At 34.3% G+C, this 19,480-nt stretch overlaps 1 protein-coding gene across 33 annotated transcripts in view; it reads right to left on the reverse strand.

The window, feature by feature from the left end:
* Positions 1 to 323: 323 nt before the first annotated feature.
* The window catches only part of LOC311036705 (uncharacterized protein), a 34,936-nt gene continuing 15,779 nt past the window's right edge, over positions 324 to 19,480 (reverse strand). For 5 of the 33 annotated variants that reach the window (XM_084045571.1, XM_084045570.1, XM_084045565.1 and 2 more), the window contains 46 exons: positions 19,371 to 19,457; positions 19,108 to 19,197; positions 18,860 to 18,946; positions 18,451 to 18,534; positions 18,257 to 18,337; positions 16,696 to 18,048; positions 16,447 to 16,530; positions 16,176 to 16,262; positions 15,831 to 15,917; positions 15,609 to 15,689; positions 15,071 to 15,130; positions 14,866 to 14,931; positions 14,566 to 14,610; positions 14,429 to 14,476; positions 14,140 to 14,181; positions 12,847 to 12,894; positions 12,517 to 12,585; positions 12,277 to 12,318; positions 12,126 to 12,173; positions 11,998 to 12,039; positions 11,808 to 11,876; positions 10,743 to 10,790; positions 10,570 to 10,617; positions 10,386 to 10,436; positions 9,979 to 10,026; positions 9,777 to 9,827; positions 9,537 to 9,584; positions 9,406 to 9,447; positions 9,249 to 9,317; positions 9,015 to 9,062; positions 8,844 to 8,891; positions 8,305 to 8,352; positions 8,133 to 8,180; positions 7,587 to 7,634; positions 7,415 to 7,462; positions 6,870 to 6,917; positions 6,698 to 6,745; positions 6,156 to 6,203; positions 6,004 to 6,054; positions 5,530 to 5,574; positions 5,382 to 5,429; positions 5,139 to 5,177; positions 4,686 to 4,724; positions 4,015 to 4,059; positions 3,879 to 3,908; positions 324 to 3,585 (listed from right to left, as the gene is read on the reverse strand). In XM_084045571.1, coding sequence (XP_083901697.1) covers positions 3,503 to 3,585; positions 3,879 to 3,908; positions 4,015 to 4,059; positions 4,686 to 4,724; positions 5,139 to 5,177; positions 5,382 to 5,429; positions 5,530 to 5,574; positions 6,004 to 6,054; positions 6,156 to 6,203; positions 6,698 to 6,745; positions 6,870 to 6,917; positions 7,415 to 7,462; positions 7,587 to 7,634; positions 8,133 to 8,180; positions 8,305 to 8,352; positions 8,844 to 8,891; positions 9,015 to 9,062; positions 9,249 to 9,317; positions 9,406 to 9,447; positions 9,537 to 9,584; positions 9,777 to 9,827; positions 9,979 to 10,026; positions 10,386 to 10,436; positions 10,570 to 10,617; positions 10,743 to 10,790; positions 11,808 to 11,876; positions 11,998 to 12,039; positions 12,126 to 12,173; positions 12,277 to 12,318; positions 12,517 to 12,585; positions 12,847 to 12,894; positions 14,140 to 14,181; positions 14,429 to 14,476; positions 14,566 to 14,610; positions 14,866 to 14,931; positions 15,071 to 15,130; positions 15,609 to 15,689; positions 15,831 to 15,917; positions 16,176 to 16,262; positions 16,447 to 16,530; positions 16,696 to 18,048; positions 18,257 to 18,337; positions 18,451 to 18,534; positions 18,860 to 18,946; positions 19,108 to 19,197; positions 19,371 to 19,457 — 3,917 coding nt within the window. In that variant the 3' untranslated portion in view covers positions 324 to 3,502. Of the gene's footprint in view, positions 3,586 to 3,878; positions 3,909 to 4,014; positions 4,060 to 4,685; positions 4,725 to 5,138; positions 5,178 to 5,381; positions 5,430 to 5,529; positions 5,575 to 6,003; positions 6,055 to 6,155; positions 6,204 to 6,697; positions 6,746 to 6,869; positions 6,919 to 7,414; positions 7,463 to 7,586; positions 7,635 to 8,132; positions 8,181 to 8,304; positions 8,353 to 8,843; positions 8,892 to 9,014; positions 9,063 to 9,248; positions 9,318 to 9,405; positions 9,448 to 9,536; positions 9,585 to 9,776; positions 9,828 to 9,978; positions 10,027 to 10,385; positions 10,437 to 10,569; positions 10,618 to 10,742; positions 10,791 to 11,807; positions 11,877 to 11,997; positions 12,040 to 12,125; positions 12,174 to 12,276; positions 12,319 to 12,516; positions 12,586 to 12,846; positions 12,895 to 14,139; positions 14,182 to 14,428; positions 14,477 to 14,565; positions 14,611 to 14,865; positions 14,932 to 15,070; positions 15,131 to 15,608; positions 15,690 to 15,830; positions 15,918 to 16,175; positions 16,263 to 16,446; positions 16,531 to 16,695; positions 18,049 to 18,256; positions 18,338 to 18,450; positions 18,535 to 18,859; positions 18,947 to 19,107; positions 19,198 to 19,370; positions 19,458 to 19,480 lie in introns of all 33 variants that reach the window. The other 28 variants (XM_084045592.1, XM_084045576.1, XM_084045587.1 and 25 more) reach the window with 28 other exon arrangements.

Consider the following 19,480-nt stretch of genomic DNA (forward strand, 5'->3'; position numbering starts at 1 on the left):
CTCATTTGTTATTCATGTTATAACTGCAACTTAACATTTAATCGTAAGATTGTGTCCTTGTTCTTATTTTTAAATGAAGTAAAAATGAAAACAAGGATATAATCTCCAGCCAATTATGTGTGGTTCTGTACCAGAATCTGAAATATTATTGGAAATAGTTTGCATGTACATAAGCTCTAACAATGCCTGCCAGACTGAGGATATGAATACTGTATTGTTACTCAATATTGCCATCAACTGAGAACATAGCTGTACTACACTTTCTTTCTGGTGTATTTCATAGACACATACGGTATATAACTGATAAGAAGAATACAGAAGCATCACTTGCATTCATGTTTATTAATGTCAAAGCACTATTCATACACAAAAAACACTAGTCAAAAAATAGTATGGTACATAGTGGGAATTTGAGTTGAGGACAACAATTTCATTGGTATTTTGTTCAGGGATAAAAAAAAAAAAAAAAAATCATTACAGCAATTATGCTTTATGTGTTGGCATCCATTTTACTATTTACACAGTTGCTATGCCAAGTGTATGCTATGGATATTTATACAATTGTAATAATTATTATATTCATCAGTAGCACCTTTTATATCAGAAATATCTTCTTGGACAATAGTCGTGCTCAGACTTTCAACTAACACATTTGGTGTTGGTTGCCCAACATGTTTGAGCTTCAGATGGAAAACAAAATATATCCCTGACATCACAATGTTTGATGGCAGAAAACAAAAACACACGTCATGCATAGTAGTTTCAAGCTCAATCAGAGGTCAGACAGACATACAGAGCTTTGACCATAACAATGATCTAAAAATGCTTTCACTCTATGTTTTCCTCGTTAAGGTTACACTGTAGTTAGAATTAAATCAGTGAATATGTCAAAACTCATAATTCAGCCACATGAACACAAAAAGTGTTTTGTTACGACAACACAGATAATCAATAATTAAATACAGATTTTATTATTATACTTATTTTGGGACCACCACTTTTAAAAAACTAAATCTGGGACAGTGGAACATTAATGTTAACAATCATTATCCACAAAAACCCAGTAGTCGATAATGAAATTACATTTGTTTCTCTTTTTTCCCCCATTGTGACTGTAGCCACAGATCCATTTCAAAATCAATGCACCATACAGGTTGGTTATTGAGGAATATAGGGGTTGTTCACCCATTTCACTCAATATATCTATTGCAAACGTAAATTGATTATTTATATGCCAGCAGAGTCGGCTTTAATGCACAATGCTACAAGCTGTTATAACTGTCCTCTACACAGCATATGGAGAAAATGAAGAGCCATATGTAAACAACAGCTGGTACAGACTGAGAAATATGAATGCATATCCAAGATTATGTACTCAGAACTGTCACCTCTTACTATACATAATGATAAAATGACATGCAGAGACCTTTACACTGTTGTGTATATGTTTTAACATTCATTGTGCTTCGACATCAATATTCAGTTTGTCAAATAAACATTGACAATAGTTGACCACTGTCCACATACTTATGAATTATCACAGTATTCACACCCTATCTGAAACGACTTTCCCATCTTTTTAGTATTTAGATACACAATTAAGTTCCATGATTATTTTGTCTTTATTTGTATAGTTATAATATATAAGAATATTATATGTTTTTCTAAATAGATATTAAGTATTATACACAGACATTCAATAGTCAAACAAATGTATTTCCTTAACTATTCTTTGAATATACATACTAACAAATTGCTTCATTAGTAGTAGGTAGTCAGTAGTAGGTAGTCAGAAAAAGGTATTCCGTCTTCTTCACTACTGTATAATTGAAAAATATTTCTTGGGAACAACATTTTGATACACAGACCCTCATCAGGTTGGTGAAATTCTGTGTACCGAAACGTTCTCAATAAATATTTCCTTTTATTCTACGATAAATTCTACGCCCATGGTCTTCGACGCATCTGTCGATCTACAGGTGCGCTGTTCTGTTCTTTTATAATGTTCTATTCTCTTATAGAAAAGTATTCTTAAATGAACAGATTTGTTTTTGCATTGTGCACATAGACAAATAACCCATGGCTAAAGTCCTCAATGAAAACATCTTTGGTCTATCAATGAATAGCTGTTAGCCACAGCAAATATCCATTTTGATTGACAATATTATCAGATGTGCCCTACTTTGCATGTTTCAGTTCCTAAAACATTGTTGATTACAGAATCATAATACAGTGCAAAATAAAGGACTCCATGTGATGTCACATACGTGACATGACCAAAATGGGTTACATCAAATTCAAATAATTTCGGTAAAGCAATTGGCACAGGTTGTAGGAAACCATTTTAAAACAAGTTATGTATTTTGCAATACGAAGTTAATTTGATGCTTGAAGTTACCCACTAAAAAAATAAAGTTGATCTCATACCTCATTCAGAGATCAGACACCATGATGCTTAAAATTAGCACCCTTACCAGAATGAGGAGCTGGTAACTTGAAGAAATGGTACAGACTCATAAGACTTCAACACACCATCTCTGAATCTCTCACACAGAGTGAGGTAGTCAGGTAGTACTGGTCTTGTGTTGTTTGGGAGCTCTCATAGACAGTGCTAGGTCATTCCTTTCAACTTGTAAAACAATAAAATAAAGAAAACGTTGGTACTGTAAGAAGAGGAACAACTTTTTAAAATGACAATGAGTTTTCCTTTGACCAACAGCTCTAATTCCCTGTATTTACAAATACAGACAAATACAGGTTGAATGAATTAAAAGTTGTAGAAATTTACAAAATAACGTTAACAGTAACAATGGAATTATCAGTTATCAATATGAATGCTTAATTTTAACTGAAGGCCATTGAAAGCAGGTATGAAAGCATACTGTAGGTAGTGTGATTCAAGTCTCAGTAAAGTAAAAAGCTAAAAAGACACAAAGGTACCACTCTAAACCACCTTTCAAGTAAATCAAAAGTTGGAGGATTCCCATCCTCAACCAACCTTTGTGGTGAATCTGTCAATTTTTGTATCCCTTCTACAAAATAATGGATGCTATCCTGTTTGTTGGTTGAAATAATGTTCAGATATCAAGAAGATGAATGAATTATTATATGCAAGTACATAGATCCTCATAAATAAATGAAGAAATAAAAAGACAGACATGAAATATAAATTGTTCCATTCAAATACTGATATGCCTGCATAGCATGCATATAAACTTTTTCTCACAACACAAATTAAAAAAAAGTAAAAATGGAAAGGAATGACACTGGCTGTCTGTTTTAGCTACGAGAGCTCAACCAATGTTGGAAAAAATCAATAACGTGACTGCATACCAAGGTCACCTGTCACACTCCGTCGTCCGGGACAACTGTGGGACAGTAGGCTATACTTCAGCAGCAGACGTCATGACTAGGCCTTGTTGACAGTAATAATCAGACTCAACACTAAAGGTTTCGTCTCAACTTGTCCTGTGGTTCCTCCAGACTGTGTTCCTGTGTGGCCTCACTGTAGCGGTGAGAAAGAGTAGAAGGGAAACTGGCCATCATCCTCGTCCACGAAGAAGCACTGGAAATAGGGCATGTCATCTGTGGAAACAGCCAGCAGTTAGAGTACTGGTTATAGACATTACTGTATGTGTATGTATGTATGTGTGTGTGTGTGCGTGTGTGTGTGTGTGTGTGTGTGTGTGCGTGTGCGTGTGCGTGTGCAAGTGCGTGTGTGTGTGTGTGTGTGTGTGTGTGTGTGTGTGTGTGTGTGTGTGTGTGTGTGTGTGTGTGTGTGTGTGCGTGCGTGTGTATACACATGAGACTGCAGATTGCTGTGTAAATATTTTCCATGATTCCATCCTTTTAAATATTTTCCATGAAAAGGAACGTACCTTCCATGATATAGGGGTCTGGTGGAGGTACTGTTGTTAAAAGAAAGAAAGGTTAACAGAAATATTGATATTAAGAGAAGCAAATGTGCCACTTTGTCATTGGGGATTTTTCAAAGAAAGGGTAATTACTTCTTACCTTCTGGTTTCTCTTCTTTAGTTGTTTTCTTTGCAACAGCTTTTTCTGTAACAAACATAAGGATTTAAATAAAAAATGTATGTTGGACTCTAGGGCATGTTATAAAATCAATGTGCACATATTGCCGATATTACTAATTAATTCAGTTTATTATTCAAGGTTATTTTTCGAAGTGCTTGTTTCTCTTTGAGACCTCTCTCCTCTTAAACAAATCTCCAGTATTATTAACAGTATTATGCCATTTCTCACTTCAAATCTGAAAGCAAACTGTGCTTTTCTTTGCTGAAGCAGGTTTAGAAAAGTCTGTTTTGTGTCTTGCACAAGTCTGTTTTCCTTTTTTCTTTTTCTTACCAATTACATGATGAATGAATGAACATTGGATTTGACTTAGGGCTAATCGTTTTACATTATGCAAAACACATGCCTCAGGTATTAGTAGTTACATGTTGGGACACATTTAGCAGCTATACAATCTGACAGGACAACATGATGTATTATGTTGGGTTTTATGACAGAGAATGATGAACTGTGATAGTGTTCTTCAATGGTGCTAATTAATTTGGCCGTGACAAAAACCCTGTCCTTTAAAAAAGGGGGAGGAAATATGATTGGCATGACAGAAAAACATGAGTTGATTAAATGTACTATTGTACTATAAACTGGTACTTCACCTTTCTTCACTGTGGCCTTCTCTTTTGGAGGCTCTAGTTCTGAAAGACAAAAAGTGGTCAAACATGGCCCAAGAGCACAACCTTAGATAAAGAAGCCACAGTTAGTGTTTTAACCGACCATCTAATATACATTGAAATCATGGTAGTATAAAAAAAAAAAATGGCATAAGGATGGTTTTCAATTGCTGTTAATAAAAGGCAAACCACCTGTTAATAGCTCGCCTTTGGGAATGGATTTTTCCGCACATATGCACAGCTCCACAGCTCAGAAACATGATGATAGCAATGATATGCTTTCAAATAAGCAATGCGCAATTTAGGCCATGCCCATGAGTGACAATTATTATATATTCTGAGCTTAAAGCAGTTTGCAGGCCAAAAAGCAGAGAGACAAAACCAGTTAATCGGCATTTGAAAATCTAGCTCTTTCACGGTGGCCAAACACATCTGTACCTCTCAGAGTCACTGGTTTGGGCAAGTCTTTATAGGGGTCTGTGCAAGAAATAGTTCAGATTACTACAACATCTGCACATATTAGAATTCTGTTCATCAGCTAGATTGAGATAATTTGCTATTGTTTGCATTATTCTTTTGTATCATTGATGCAAATAGAAAATACCCAACTGACATTTTGTTAAGTAAAATAAGAAGCAGAATACTGAATAATGGATGTGCAGTATTTCATTACTTTTGTACCTTTCATCTTTTTTCTTTCCGGTGCTTTCGTTTTTGGCTTTTCAGCTTCTGTACAAATACATGTATGAATGTATGAAGCCAATTATTTTACATTTACCAAACAGGCCTTGAACGTTTATCTCTATGAATAGCAGCAGAAGTCATTTACCTTTCTTCTCGGCAGATGGCTTGGCCTCTTTTGAAGCTTCTGGCTCTAAATGATGAATGAAAAATATCAAATATTACATACTCACAAATAAAAATAAGCTAATGATTATGTGAAACTGTATGCTTTTACCATTTTTCAAAGCCACAGGTTTGTCCTTCTCTTTGAGCACCAAGTAATAATCACACAAGTAAAGGAGAACATTTTCAACAAATGTCTTGCATCAGTGATGGCAAGTGAGGTCACCCGCACTACGGCCCCTATCCAGCATTATGTCATTCTACAGAGCACTGAGATGCATTGCTTTATCTGTAGTTAAGCAACAAGTTAGTTAATACTCCAACAGATATGCTTGCATCAGATATGCTTTATTACTAATGTTATCACACTTTGCATGACCGTTTGAGTCATTATCATGTAGTGCATTTATACAATATTGCAATATATAATTAGCAATATCACACTTCTGTCATATACCTTTTTTCTTTTCAACAGCTGCTTTAGGCTTTTCCTTGGAAACCACAGGTGCTACAATATTACATTAATGATTGTTTAAAATTAATGAATAGCTTGATTATCAATAAAAGAGAAACAATTGTAAGAATCAGTAACATCCTACAAAAACAAACCTTTTGTTGGAGTCACTGGTTTGACCTTCTCCTTAGGAAGCTCAGGCTCTAAAGACATAAAATAAACAAATCGTCAGTTAATTTGACAACAACCCTAGTCATAGCATTAGATCATATGAAAGGCAAGTACTGTATATCTTCAACATTTTATAATCTAGGATGTCTGCAGAAAAACGTTACAAGTTTTTCCACAATAATGTATCATGCATCAGACATCAGTCCTTGCATTCAATGTGCAGGTTTTGTTAAATTATATGAAAACCTGTAAATAACTGAAACCTACAAAGAAATATTTTTGAGACAAGGGTTTTGTTGCCAACACAGTGTAGCATATATGCAATATACATGACATATACAGTATGACATATACAATAGGTAGGATTTAGGCTTTTAGCATATCACAACTAATTGTTAGGAAACAAGCAAATTACTACATCAGGCATGTCTTCTCAGTAATGTTGGCAGTTTGTGTCATTACTGCATAGTGCATTTGTACAATTTTACAAATTAGCACTAAATATCACACGTGTCATATACTTTACCCTTATTTTCAACAGCTGCTTTAGGCTTTTCCTTAGAAACCACAGGTGCTAGAATATTATATTAATGAGTGTGTAAACCTGATTGCATACAGTTAAGTAATGATGTCAGATACACCTTGATTAACAAGGAAAAATAAAAACATTTGTAGAATCACATCCTGCTGAAACAAACCTTTAGCTGGAGTCACTGGTTTGACCTTCTCCTTAGGAAGCTCAGGCTCTAAAGATATAAAATAAACAAATCGTCAGTTAATTTTCCAACAGATAATATGAAAGGCATGTACTGTACTGTATATCTTCAACATTTTATAATCTAGGATGTCTGCAGAAAAATTATACAAGTTTTTTCCGCAATAATGCATCAAGCATAAGACATCACTCCTTGCATCCAATGTGCAGGTTTTGTTCAATTATATTAAGAAAATAAATACGTAAAGTAAATAACTGAAACCTTCAAAAAAATATTTTTGAGACAAGGGTTTTGTTGCCAACACAGTGTAGCATATATGCAATATACATGACATATATGACATATATACATAATAGGTAGGATTTAGGCTTTTAGCATATCATAACTAGCTAATTGTTAGGAAACAAGCAAATTACTACATCAGGCATGTCTTCTCAGTAATGTTGGCAGTTTGTGTCATTACTGCATAGTGCATTTGTACAATTTTACAAATTAGCACTAAATATCACACGTGTCATATACTTTACCCTTATTTTCAACAGCTGCTTTAGGCTTTTCCTTAGAAACCACAGGTGCTAGAATATTATATGAATGAGTGTGTAAACCTGATTGCATACAGTTAAGTAATGATGTCAGATACACCTGATTAACAAGGAAAAATAAAAACATTTGTAAGAATCACATCCTGCTGAATCAAACCTTTAGCTGGAGTCACTGATTTGACCTTCTCCTTAGGAAGCTCAGGCTCTAAAGATATAAAATAAAAAAATTGTCAGTTCATTTGCCAACAGATAATATGAAAGGCATGTACTGTATATCTTCAACATTTTATAATCTAGGATGTCTGCAGAAAAATGATACAAGTTTTTCAGCAATAATGCATCAAGCATAAGACATCACTCCTTGCATCCAATGTGCAGGTTCTGTTCAATTATATTAAGAAAATAAATACGTAAAGTAAATAACTGAAACCTGCAAAAAAAACATTTTTGAGACAAGGGTTTTGTTGCCAACACAGTGTAGCATATATGCAATATACATGACATATGACATATACATACTGTAATACAGTAGGTAGGATTTAGGCTTTTAGCATATCATAACTAGCTAATTGTTAGGAAACAAGCTAATTACTACATCAGGCATGTCTTCTCAGTAATGTTGACAGTTTGTGTCATTACTGCATAGTGCATTTGTACAAGTTTACAAATTAGCACTAAATATCACACGTGTCATATACTTTACCCTTCTTTTCAACAGCTGCTTTAGGCTTTTCCTTGGAAACCACAGGTGCTAGAATATTATATTAATGAGAGTGTAAACCTGATTGCATACAGTTAAGTAATGATGTCAGATACACCTTGATTAACAAGGAAAAATAAAATATTTGTAAGAATCACATCCTGCTGAAACAAACCTTTAGCTGGAGTCACTGGTTTGACTTTCTCCTTAGGAAGCTCAGGCTCTAAAGATATAAAATAAACAAATCGTCAGTTAATTTGCCAACAGATAATATGAAAGGCATGTACTGTATATCTTCAACATTTTATAATCTAGGATGTCTGCAGAAGAATTATACAAGTTTTTCCACAATAATGAATCAAGCATAAGACATCACTCCTTGCATCCGATTTGCAGGTTTTGTTCAATTATATTAAGAAAATAAATACGTAAATGAAATAACTGAAACCTGCAAAAAAATATTTTTGAGATAAGGGTTTTGTTGCCAACACAGTGTAGCATATATGTAATATACATGACATACATGACATATATACATAATAGGTAGGATTTAGGCTTTTAGCATATCATAACTAGCTAATTGTTAGGAAACAAGCTAATTACTACATCAAGCATGTCTTCTCAGTAATGTTGACAGTTTGTGTCATTACTGCATAGTGCATTTGTACAATTTTACAAATTAGCACTAAATATCACACGTGTCATATACTTTACCTTTCTTTTCAACAGCTGCTTTAGGCTTTTCCATGGAAACCACAGGTGCTAGAATATTATATTAATGAGTGTGTAAACCGGATTGCATACAGTTAAGTAATGATGTCAGATACACCTGATTAACAAGAAAAAATAAAAACATGTAAGAATCAACATCCTGCTGAAACGAACCTTTTGCTGGGGTCACTGGTTTGACCTTATCCTTAGGAACCACAGGCTCTAAAGACATAAAATCAACAAATGCTCAGTTCATTTGCTGCAATAATAAGTCTAATCTGGTTTACTATAAATGGTACAGTATATCATGCTTACATGAGAGTCATATCATAACTGGAATACTACTACATTGGTGTGCATGTAAACACTGTGAATTTGGTGTCACTATCACACAATAGCTACACAAACCTTTTTTCAGTGGCACAACTTTGACCCTCTCCTTTGTTAGACTAGCATTTTTCGGTGGGACTTCAACCTCTGCAAAAACAGACAAAATTATCTCTTGTGCACTTGATGTTTCAGCAAAAAACAATACCTAAAAGTTACTGGATAAAGTTGCCTGTACCTTTAATCACTGGGGTTGGTTTTGTCTTCGCCACTGGTGCCACTAGATAATTGAATTTCAGGTTTATTGTTATTATTATGATAAATCATAGCCTGGTACAGTGAATTCTTGAAGCTGAATTGATGAATTACCTTTCTTTGCTGGAGTTGCCTTGAGCTTCCCTTTTGTGACTTCAGGTTCTAGAGCAAACAGGAAATTATGTTTACCTCTGCTCAAGTTTGAAACTATGAATATACAAATATTGTGGGATATATATATATATATATATATTTTATAAAGTATATATATATATATATATATATATATATATATATATATATATATATATATATATATATATATATATATATATATATATTAGTGCCATATACCTTTCTTCTTTTCAACAGCTGCTTTAGGCTTTTCCTTGGAAACCACAGGTGCTAGAATAATATATGAATGATTGTGTAAACGTGTATGCATACAGTGAAGTAATTATGTCACATATTACTATTAGAGGAAAAAAACACCTGATTAACAATTAAAAAGAAAAACAAACAAAAATAGAATAAGCAACATCCTCCAGAAACAAACCTTTTGCTGGAGTCACAGGTTTGGGCTTCTCCTTAGGAACCTCAGGCTCTAAAATAATAACATCAACAAATGCTGAGCTCATTTGATGCAACAGTAAAGGTCATTTAATTCAGTTAACATGAAAGGCATTCATTCAAAAGTTCACCAACATTTTACAATATAGACTTTTTGAAGGAAGGTTGAAAACAATTGAAGTTTTTCACAATCATTTTAAGCATCACAGTTATATTCAATCCTTACATTTAATGTGTAGGTTTTAGTGTAGTAAACTAACTTTGCAGTTGGATTTGCATAAGCATTGCATTGTTAGGAAACAGGTTAGTAACTACATCGGGCATGTTGACAGTCACCATCACATTTGTACAATTTAATAAATTAGCGTTATAAATATCACACGTTTCATATACCTTTCTGCTTTTCAACAGCTGCTTTAGGCTTTTCCTTGGAAACCACAGGTGCTAGAAGAATATTATATTAAAGATTGTAACTCATGTAGAGAAGAATTGAAAAAAAAGCTTGCTTAACAATAAAAGAGAGAGAAACAAAACCTTTGTAGGAATCAATAATATCCTGCAGAAAGTTGAAACAAACCTTTTGCAGGAGTCACTGGTTTGACCTTCTCCTTAGGAACCTCAGGCTCTAAAGACATGAAAACAACTAGCGGTCAGTTCATTTGCTGCAATGTTTTGTTAATATGAAAGGCTTTCTGACAATGATGACAAAATGTACAGTATGTATTAACAGGTTTATGTTTTAGTATTGACCTTTTATGGCAGGTGCCGGTTTGGCCTTCTCTTTTGGAGAAACAGGCACTGAAACAGAAATAATCACAGTGTGAATAACTATAAATAAATAATATCAAACAATTTAAAGATTTTTGTGTAAATAACAAACAAGAATTAATTTGAGGTACAAAGTGCAACATAAATTAAATTCAACAGCATACATGTATTAGGAATGATGCCATACTCATTGTATGTGTTTACATGATGCACACACTATTCAAGATAATTACTCTAATACCAGATAAGTTATTAGTTAGGAACTGTTTATCTTCATAGCTCAAACCACAAAAACTATCCATGTATTACAGACCTTGGCAGTAATTGTGATATTCATCATATTACAGTAGCTAGCCGCCTATTTAAAATCATACTATCAGCAATTATGGCCAAACCGTACCCTGTAGGTTTGTCATCTTTGACTTTGACACACTGTTAAAAGTAAATGTTTGAACGAAACGAAGCCTACGCTGGAGAGCAGGCTTGAAATGTATGATGGAAATTGACGTTCTTCTGCGTTTTGCGCCATTATTTTTTAAATAGTTTTCTCAAATTTCATTGAATAACACTGCTCTCTGCTCCTGTCACATTTCAACACACTTGTAGTTGACTACATGAAAATATATAAACCCAGCTACCTTGAAATAAATATGTAGAGCGACTTGCCAAAAGTCTTCCAGAACCACAACTGTTTCAGAATTAGACTGCCAAGGTCTATACAGTACATGAAAGAAATGAATGGCTGTTACGTCATACTCAGGGGGTGGTAAACCCCACTGTGTTGGAGGAATATTATAAAAACAAGCAACGTTATATCAAACAATTTTTTATCAGTATTTAAATCCCTTCAGGGTGATTATCCACCTCCGCTCCGTGTCGGTGGATAATCACCCTTTCGGGATTTCATTTTCAATAATGACCACCGACCCATACATTATCCCTTGCATAACATTTGACCAATATTGGAATATCCCTGCAATGATAGCTGTGATAAAGCCCCTGAAATTGTATATAACACGTACTTGAGCGATCATAAAAGGGCTATACCTTTTTTCAGTGGTCCAACTTTGACCCTCTCCTTTGTTAGACTAGCATTTTTCGGTGAGACTTCAGCCTCTGTGAAAAGAGATATAACAATCACTCATCGAGGTATCAATTATCACTTGTCATGGTATTAATTATCACTTGATGATAAGCAAAACAAGGACTTAAAGTTACTGGATACAGTTGCCCTTACCTTTTATCACGGGGGTTGGTTTTGTCTTCACCACTGGTACCACTAGATAATTACATTTCAGTTTTATTATTGCACACATAAATCATAACCTGGTACAGTGAATTATTGGGCCTGAATAGATTAATTACCTTTTTTTGCTGGAGTTGGTTTGAGCTTCTCTTTTGTGACTTCAGGTTCTAGAGCAAACATTACATTATGATTACTTCTGCTCAAGGTTTGAACTTAAGAACATATATAAGCACATTTTTGGTCCTTGAAATATGAATACAAATTGTCTACCTTTCTTCACAGGGACTGCTTTCTCTTTTGGAGCCACAGTTACTAAAACAACAACATATTCAATTGAGAATTAAACATTTAATTGGAAAAAAAAAAAGGAAAAACTAGTTGCTATGTAACAAAAAGGCATGCAAAATGTAGTTGAAGAACCTTTCAACAGTAGCATAGAAATTCATTTATACTTTGCATAAATTAAGTATTAAACTGCATAATTGTGGATATAAAAATGTAAATGAATACCCTTCTTCACAGGCACTTCTTTGATCTTCTCTTTCACCAGAGTGGCATTTTTGTGAGTCCCCTCTTGTTCTATGAACGTAAATAAAATCTAAAATCAAAGGTATGTACTGTAGTAACGCATGTATGTAGTATACAGCATACTGAGCTATATTTACTGTGCAGTGTGCACAGAATGTTTTAGTCATGTTTTATTTCACTATTGCTCTTATTGATGCTCTTTGAATGAATCATTTTAGTTTTTGATTGTCATAATGGGCTGTATATTTAATATGTTAGATTAAATATACAGCCATGACATTGCCCTTATAATGATCATTTACACTGTCTTACCTTTTTTCAATGTGACTGGTTGGGTCTTTTCTTTGACAACAACGGCCTCTGTTTAATACACATTGATAATAATAGCGTTTATTTGTAAAGCACTTTTGCTGTACAATATGGGAAGAAAATTGGTCAGCTAACATAAAATACAATAAATGAAATAAAATAAACATATAAACAGTTATAACAATGCAACAAATGATTGAAAAACAAACAAAAAAACAGATAGGCGATAAAATACAATGCAGCAAGAATAAATTAATTATCAAATTAAAAAACATGCCAAGTTATGAAAAAGCTTTATGATAAAAAAAAATGTTTTAAAAGACGATTCAAAAGATGATACTGATTTTATTAGCCACAGGCATGTCCTTCCAAAGTTGTGGAGTCATGAAGGTGTTTATTCTACATATTCTCACTCTTACGTTGTAATTGACGAGTTGGGGCAACATTTGACCATGCGTCACCCGTCTGAGACAACGGAATCCCCTGTTGCGTCATTTTACAATGATATTGCTGTTCTCATTCCCAAGTCATAATAGGTTGTTTGCTAAGAATACTTAAAACAAGTCAGCTGCGCCTTCAGAAGCGGACTTGAACCCCATGAGGCCTGTAAGGCCATGTCGAGTGGTGCACACTTCTGGACACAGCCACTTGCTCGCCTAACGGTCTCATGAACATGCGACGTGACATGGGGTCCCATTGCATCAAACGTCTTGACGAATGGTCAATCTGTGGTCAATCTGTCCCAACTAGTCACCCGTTTGACTGGGTCACCAATCGAATTTGGCTGGAAATAGGTTCAAGGCCAATGACTTCTGTTTTGTCTGAATGTAAAAGTACTGTCCCAAGTACTATCTCAGTCAGCCCAAGATCACTTTGGCTGACTGAGACGTACAGCTGGATGATGTCAACGTATCAATGGAAGGAGATGTCACATAATCAAGTGCTAAAACCAGAGTAAATATCTTTAAATAAGTCATTATTTTACAAAACTTTTACTTGATACAACCTTCACCAGTACATTAGAAATTAAGGGTCATTTTGAAATCTGGCAGTAGCTCCTATGAAGTTATGAACAAATAAAACATTTTTAGATATTGAACACAAGCAGTCAGGCACACAGCCAGAACAGAGACAGTTGTTGATAATTGAGCGTTAACCTAACCGTATGATATTATGGCAATGACATTGCCCTTAGGTAACTACCTAATGGCAATGTCATTGCCATAATATTATAAACTACAGTTATCTGTTTTTCTTTTTGGAGAAAACATGCATGGTGTTTTTTTAATATAATACCTTTCTTAGCAGGGGCTGATTTTGCTTTTTCCTTTGAAACTTCTGTGTCAAGAAATGAGAAGAAGGAATGGTATTATGCCATTAGACCCCTTTTCTTCAAGTAAAATATTCAACTACAAGGCTTATTACATTTATTACCCTAACCCAAAAAGCTACTTTTTTGTGTTATTGGTGGAAATTGGTAACCAAAATAGAACTTTTGACAAAAATAACTGTATAATAATAATTGTCATATGCAACACATCATCTTTCTTTTTTTATGATATCACAATCATAATGGCTGTACTACCTTTCTTAACAGGTGCAGGTTTCGCCTTTTCTTTTGAAACTTCAGGTTCTAAAGGGGAAATAATAGAGAATATATAAGCAACACATTACAGCAATAGTTGAAAATATATTCAGGAAACGTGTTTGAAATAAGCATACCTTTCTTTGGAGTTGGTTTGGTCTTTTCCTTCAGTTTATCAGTGTCTGTCGAAAAACAATGGTAAAGTACATCTAATCTGAGGTAAGGCACTTCACTAATAAGACATCCAGCAGGTGTCGTTGGGTCTTAGATGTGAAGAGTTGTACGTCGTCTTTCAGCACCATTCATTGTAATATGCTAACCAATATCTTTCAGTCCTTTCTATATTAGTATTACATTTTGGAACAACAAGACATATTTGTATACTATTACCTTGTGTCTAATAAAATATCATGTTTACTGTACTGGTAGTATTGTACCTTTCTTTTCAGGCTCAGGTTTAGCTTTCTCCTTGCGTTCTTTGGCCTCCTTGGGAGCTGCTACCGCTGAAAAACCAGCATGAAATCATTTTCTTGCCACTATACAACCTTCAGTATCGAATACTATTTATACTGTGACTATACCTTACAGGTCCTGGTGTATAACATTAATGTTATATCCAGGATTATTCAGACAAGGAATTACCTTTTTTTGAAGGTTCTGGTTTAGCTTTCTCCTTAGGTACCTTTGGAGCCTCTGCCGTTTCTGGTGAGAAACAAAAATGCTCAACACATATAATCATCTGGAATATTAAATGACATGGTAGAATCCTTTTTCTTTCTTTTTGTTTTACAAGACCTGACAAACAAGAGTAAAAGCTATTGGTATCTATTACTTTGTAGCATTTACAATGTAAATAATGTATGTATAGCATTGTCAAATTATTGTCTCCGCCAGGCCGAAAGCAAAATAACAGAAGTTATGAGCTTGTAGATCGGCAATTATCACTATTTTTGTATAAAACAGGGTTAAGTGGTTAATCTGATTAATCAATTTTGTCAATCATCAAAATCCCTTTTCATGTCGATCGTTGATATACAAGTAATGTAAAATAATTATGAATTGCTTCTCAATTATTTGATTAAGCTACATGAGCAAGATTAAGTCAGTTCTAGATGTTGGTTTCGATTTATTTTCAGTTAAATGCTCAGCCCAACGGTAAATATATATTTTTTCCTTTTACCTGTTTTTGTAACGTTAAGATGCGTCTTTTTCAGAACTGTAACAGCTTCTTTCTTTTCAGCTTTCACCTCCTTGAGAGGCTCTAAAACAAAAATACAGCATTGTTAAATAAATGACTTCCTGCTGTTTTGTTAGAAAAAAGAAACATCCCTTGCCAATGAAACTAAAACAATGTCTTTGCTTGCAGTATGTCAGAGGTCTTTACATTTCAAGTTACCCTGACCTGCTTTTTTGATGGTTGTTTTTTTCTCAGGAAGCTCAATTTTCTTTTCTTTCTTCACCTCTTCCACATGTTTCTTTTTGGCTTCCACTGTAAAGACAAACAGAATGGACACATTTTAAAGACTTCCATGACATTTTCCAAATGGCAATGGTTACAATCTGAGTTGTTTATTGTTTAAGTGATATTTCACTATAATATGCCTTTTTATTTGCATCTCTTTTCCCACCTTGTGGGGGGGGGGGGGGTTAATTCATTTAAAATGATAGATGAATAAATATGAATATGAATAAATAAACTGCAAATGGCATTGTGATTTGATAACAACTATTTCCCGGGTCAGCTAACCTTCTTTTGTAACATTACGATGAGGCCTTTTCAGGACAGAAACAACCTCAACTTTAACGACCGTGTCAGCCTTCTTTGGTACATCGTCTGAAGGGAAATTAATTAGGAAATTATTTAACAGTTCTTTTAGTTATAACAAGTGGATTTTATGTTTTTGGTCATCTGTTTCGAAATGACCAGTATAATAATTCCAATATATTTTGTGCAATGAGATAAAGTTATATATAATAAATATTCAATTATAGATTGATTTTGTTTCATTTCATTTTACCTGTTTTCTTCAAGATTTCAGCCTTCTTTAGTGGTTTTTGCTTTGCTTCATCCTTTTTGACCATCTTTTTGGGTTCCTCCTCAGCTTTTAAGGATAAGAGGATATAATGTTAACATAATCAATATAATATTATGACTTTACTAAGTTAAAATGTCTCATTCTAATGACACAAACACAACCACTTAAATAAAGTGGCATTAAAACAGCAGTAAACAATTCAAATGGAATGCCAAATCGATGCCAGAATACCTGTCTTGGTGTCTTTCTTCTTCAGTGGTTCAGTTTTTGGTTCTTTCACTTCTTTCTCTTTAGGAGGCGGTGATGGTTCTTTCCTCTTCAGAGGTTCATCTTCCCTTTTCACTTCTTTTTCAACCTTGGAAGGCTTCTCTAGCTCTTTCTCCACTGCTTTGGGAGGCTTTGTTGGCTCTTTCTCCTCTTTAGAGGACTTCTTTGGTTCTTTCACTTCTTTTGCAGGCTTCTTAACTTCTTTCTCTTCCTTAGGTGTCTCTGTTCGTTCCTTCTCCTCTTTGGGATGTTTCTTCACCTCTTTCTCTTTAGGAGTCTTTGTTACCTGTTTGACGACCTTGGAAGGTTTCTCTTGCTTTTTCTCTTCCTTAGGAGGTTCCTTTGGTTCTGTATCTTCCTTAGAAGGCTGTGTTGGCTGTTTCTTTTCTTTGGAAGGCTCTTTTGAAGGCTTCTTGTGTTCTTCCTCTTCTTTTTTAGGTGTTTTGCCTTCTTTCTTTTCTTCAGATGGCATTGTTCGTTCCATCTCTTCTTTGACAGGTTTCTTTACTTCTTTCTCCTTAGAAGGCTTTGTCATTTCTTTTACAACCTTGGAAGTCTTATCTGGTTCTTTCTCTTCTTTATGAGATGCCTTTGGTTTTCTCTCTTCCTTAGAAGGCTTCATTGGTTCCTTCTCTACTTTCAATTGTTTCTTTACTTCTTTAGAAGGCTTCTTTGCATCTATGTCAACCTTCGTGGAAGGCTTCGCTGGTTCTTTCCCTTCTTTAAGAGATTCCTTTGGTTCTTGGGGTTCCTTAGACAGCTTTGTAGGTTCCTTCTCTTCTTTGGAAGGGTTTTTCACTTCTTTCTCTTTAGAAAGCTTTGTTACTTCTTTTACAACCATGGAAGGCTTCTCTGGTTCTTTCACTTCTTTAGGAGATTGATTTTTGGCTTCTTTCTCCTGTTTAGGAGGCTTTCCTGGCTCCTTATCTTCTTTGGGATGTTTCTTCACTTCCTCCTTTTTAGAAGGCTTTTTGTCTTCTTTTTCTATCTTGGAAGGCTTCTCTAATTCCTTCTCTTCTTTAGGAGTTTCCTTTGGTTCTTTAACTTCCTTCGAAGGTTTTGTTGGTTCTTTCCCTTCTTTGGAAGGTTTCTTCACTTCTTTGTCTTCTTTTGAAGGCTTCTTTCTTTCTTTGTCTTCTATTGGGATTTTCTTCACTTCTTTCTCTTCTTTAAAAGACTTCACTTCTTTTTCAAGCTTGGAAGGTTTCTTTGGTTCTTTCTCGTCTTTAGACGGCTTTGTTGGTTCTTTCCTATCTTTTGAAGACTTCTTTACTTCTTTTTCTTGTTTGTAAGGTTTGTCCTCTATGGGCTTTTCCTCTAAAAAAAAAAGAAGAAAAAAGAAAAACATTCATTTAGTAGATTATTAAAATCTATTAGAACTTTTTCATGTCGATCGTTGATATATAAGACATTTTTAAAATATATAAAATGTGCATACATGTGCAAGATTAAGCCAAGTTATTGGTTTTGATATGTTTTCGGTTAATTGCCCAGCCCTACTGTAAAGGTATATTTTTTCTTTTACCTGTTTTTGTAATGTTAAGATGTGTCTTTTTCAGGACAGCAATAGCTTCTTTCTTTACAGCTTTCACCTCCTTGAGAGGCTCTAAAACAAAAATACAGCATTGTTAAATCAATGAATTCCCTTGCAAATGAAACTGAACCAAAGTCTTTGCTTGCATTATGTTAGAGGACTTTACATCTGTAAGTTACCCTGACCTGCTTTTTTGATAGCTTTTTTCTCTGGAAGCTCAATTTTCTTTTCTTTCTTCACCTCTTCCACATGTTTCTTTTTGGCTTCCACTGTAAAGACAAACAAAATGGACACATTTTAAAGACTTTAAAGAGTTATATTGTTCCATTAAATTGGCAAACCTACAGTCAACATCTCAGTTGTGTGTTTAAGTGATATTTCACTATAATATGACTTTTTATTTGCATCTCTAAAGGTTAAATTATAAAATTATAATAATAACACTGAGGTACAGTATGTAACTTAAAGGTTTACTCAGGAATACACAACACTATCATCTTGTGGGAAAAAAAAGATAACAATTCAAAATAATAGATGAAAAAATAAACTGCAGCTGGCATTGTGATTTGATAACTATTACCCGGGTTATCTAACCTGCTTTTGTAACATTAAGATGAGGCTTTTTCAGGTCAGAAACAACCTCAACTTTAACCACCGTGTCAGGCTTCTTTGGTACATCGTCTGAAACAAAGGAAATTAGGAAATTAATAAACAGTTATTTTAGTTATAAATCCGTTTAGAAATTACCAGTGTAATAATTACAATATATTTTGTGCAATGAGAAAAAGTGAATCTTCAAATAGATATTAAATTATAGATTGATTTTGTTTCATTTATTTTACGTGGTTTCTCCACGATGTCAGCCTTCTTTAGTGGTTTTTGCTTCTTTGCTTCATCCTTTTTGACCATCTTCTTTTTGGGTTCCTCCTCATCTTTTAAGGATAAGAGAATATAATATTCTAATATTAGGACTACTAAGTTTAAATTTCTCATTCTCCTTCAAATGACACAAACACAATCACTTAAAGCACAGAATGTCAACGAAACCCGAACTGTGTAGCATACAAAAGGTTTCTTTTTAGTTAATCCTAAATGACTGTCCTACCTATCTTTTTAGCCTCTTCAGCCTTTGTGGGCTCTTTCTCCTCCTTGGGAATCTTCTTAAGATCTCTCTCCTTTTTGGGTTCCTCTGCTAAACACATTGATTCAGCATTG

The sequence above is a fragment of the Gymnoscopelus microlampas genome (genome assembly GCF_963454915.1).
Source record: "Gymnoscopelus microlampas genome assembly, chromosome: 20".
Lineage (NCBI taxonomy): Eukaryota > Metazoa > Chordata > Actinopteri > Myctophiformes > Myctophidae > Gymnoscopelus > Gymnoscopelus microlampas.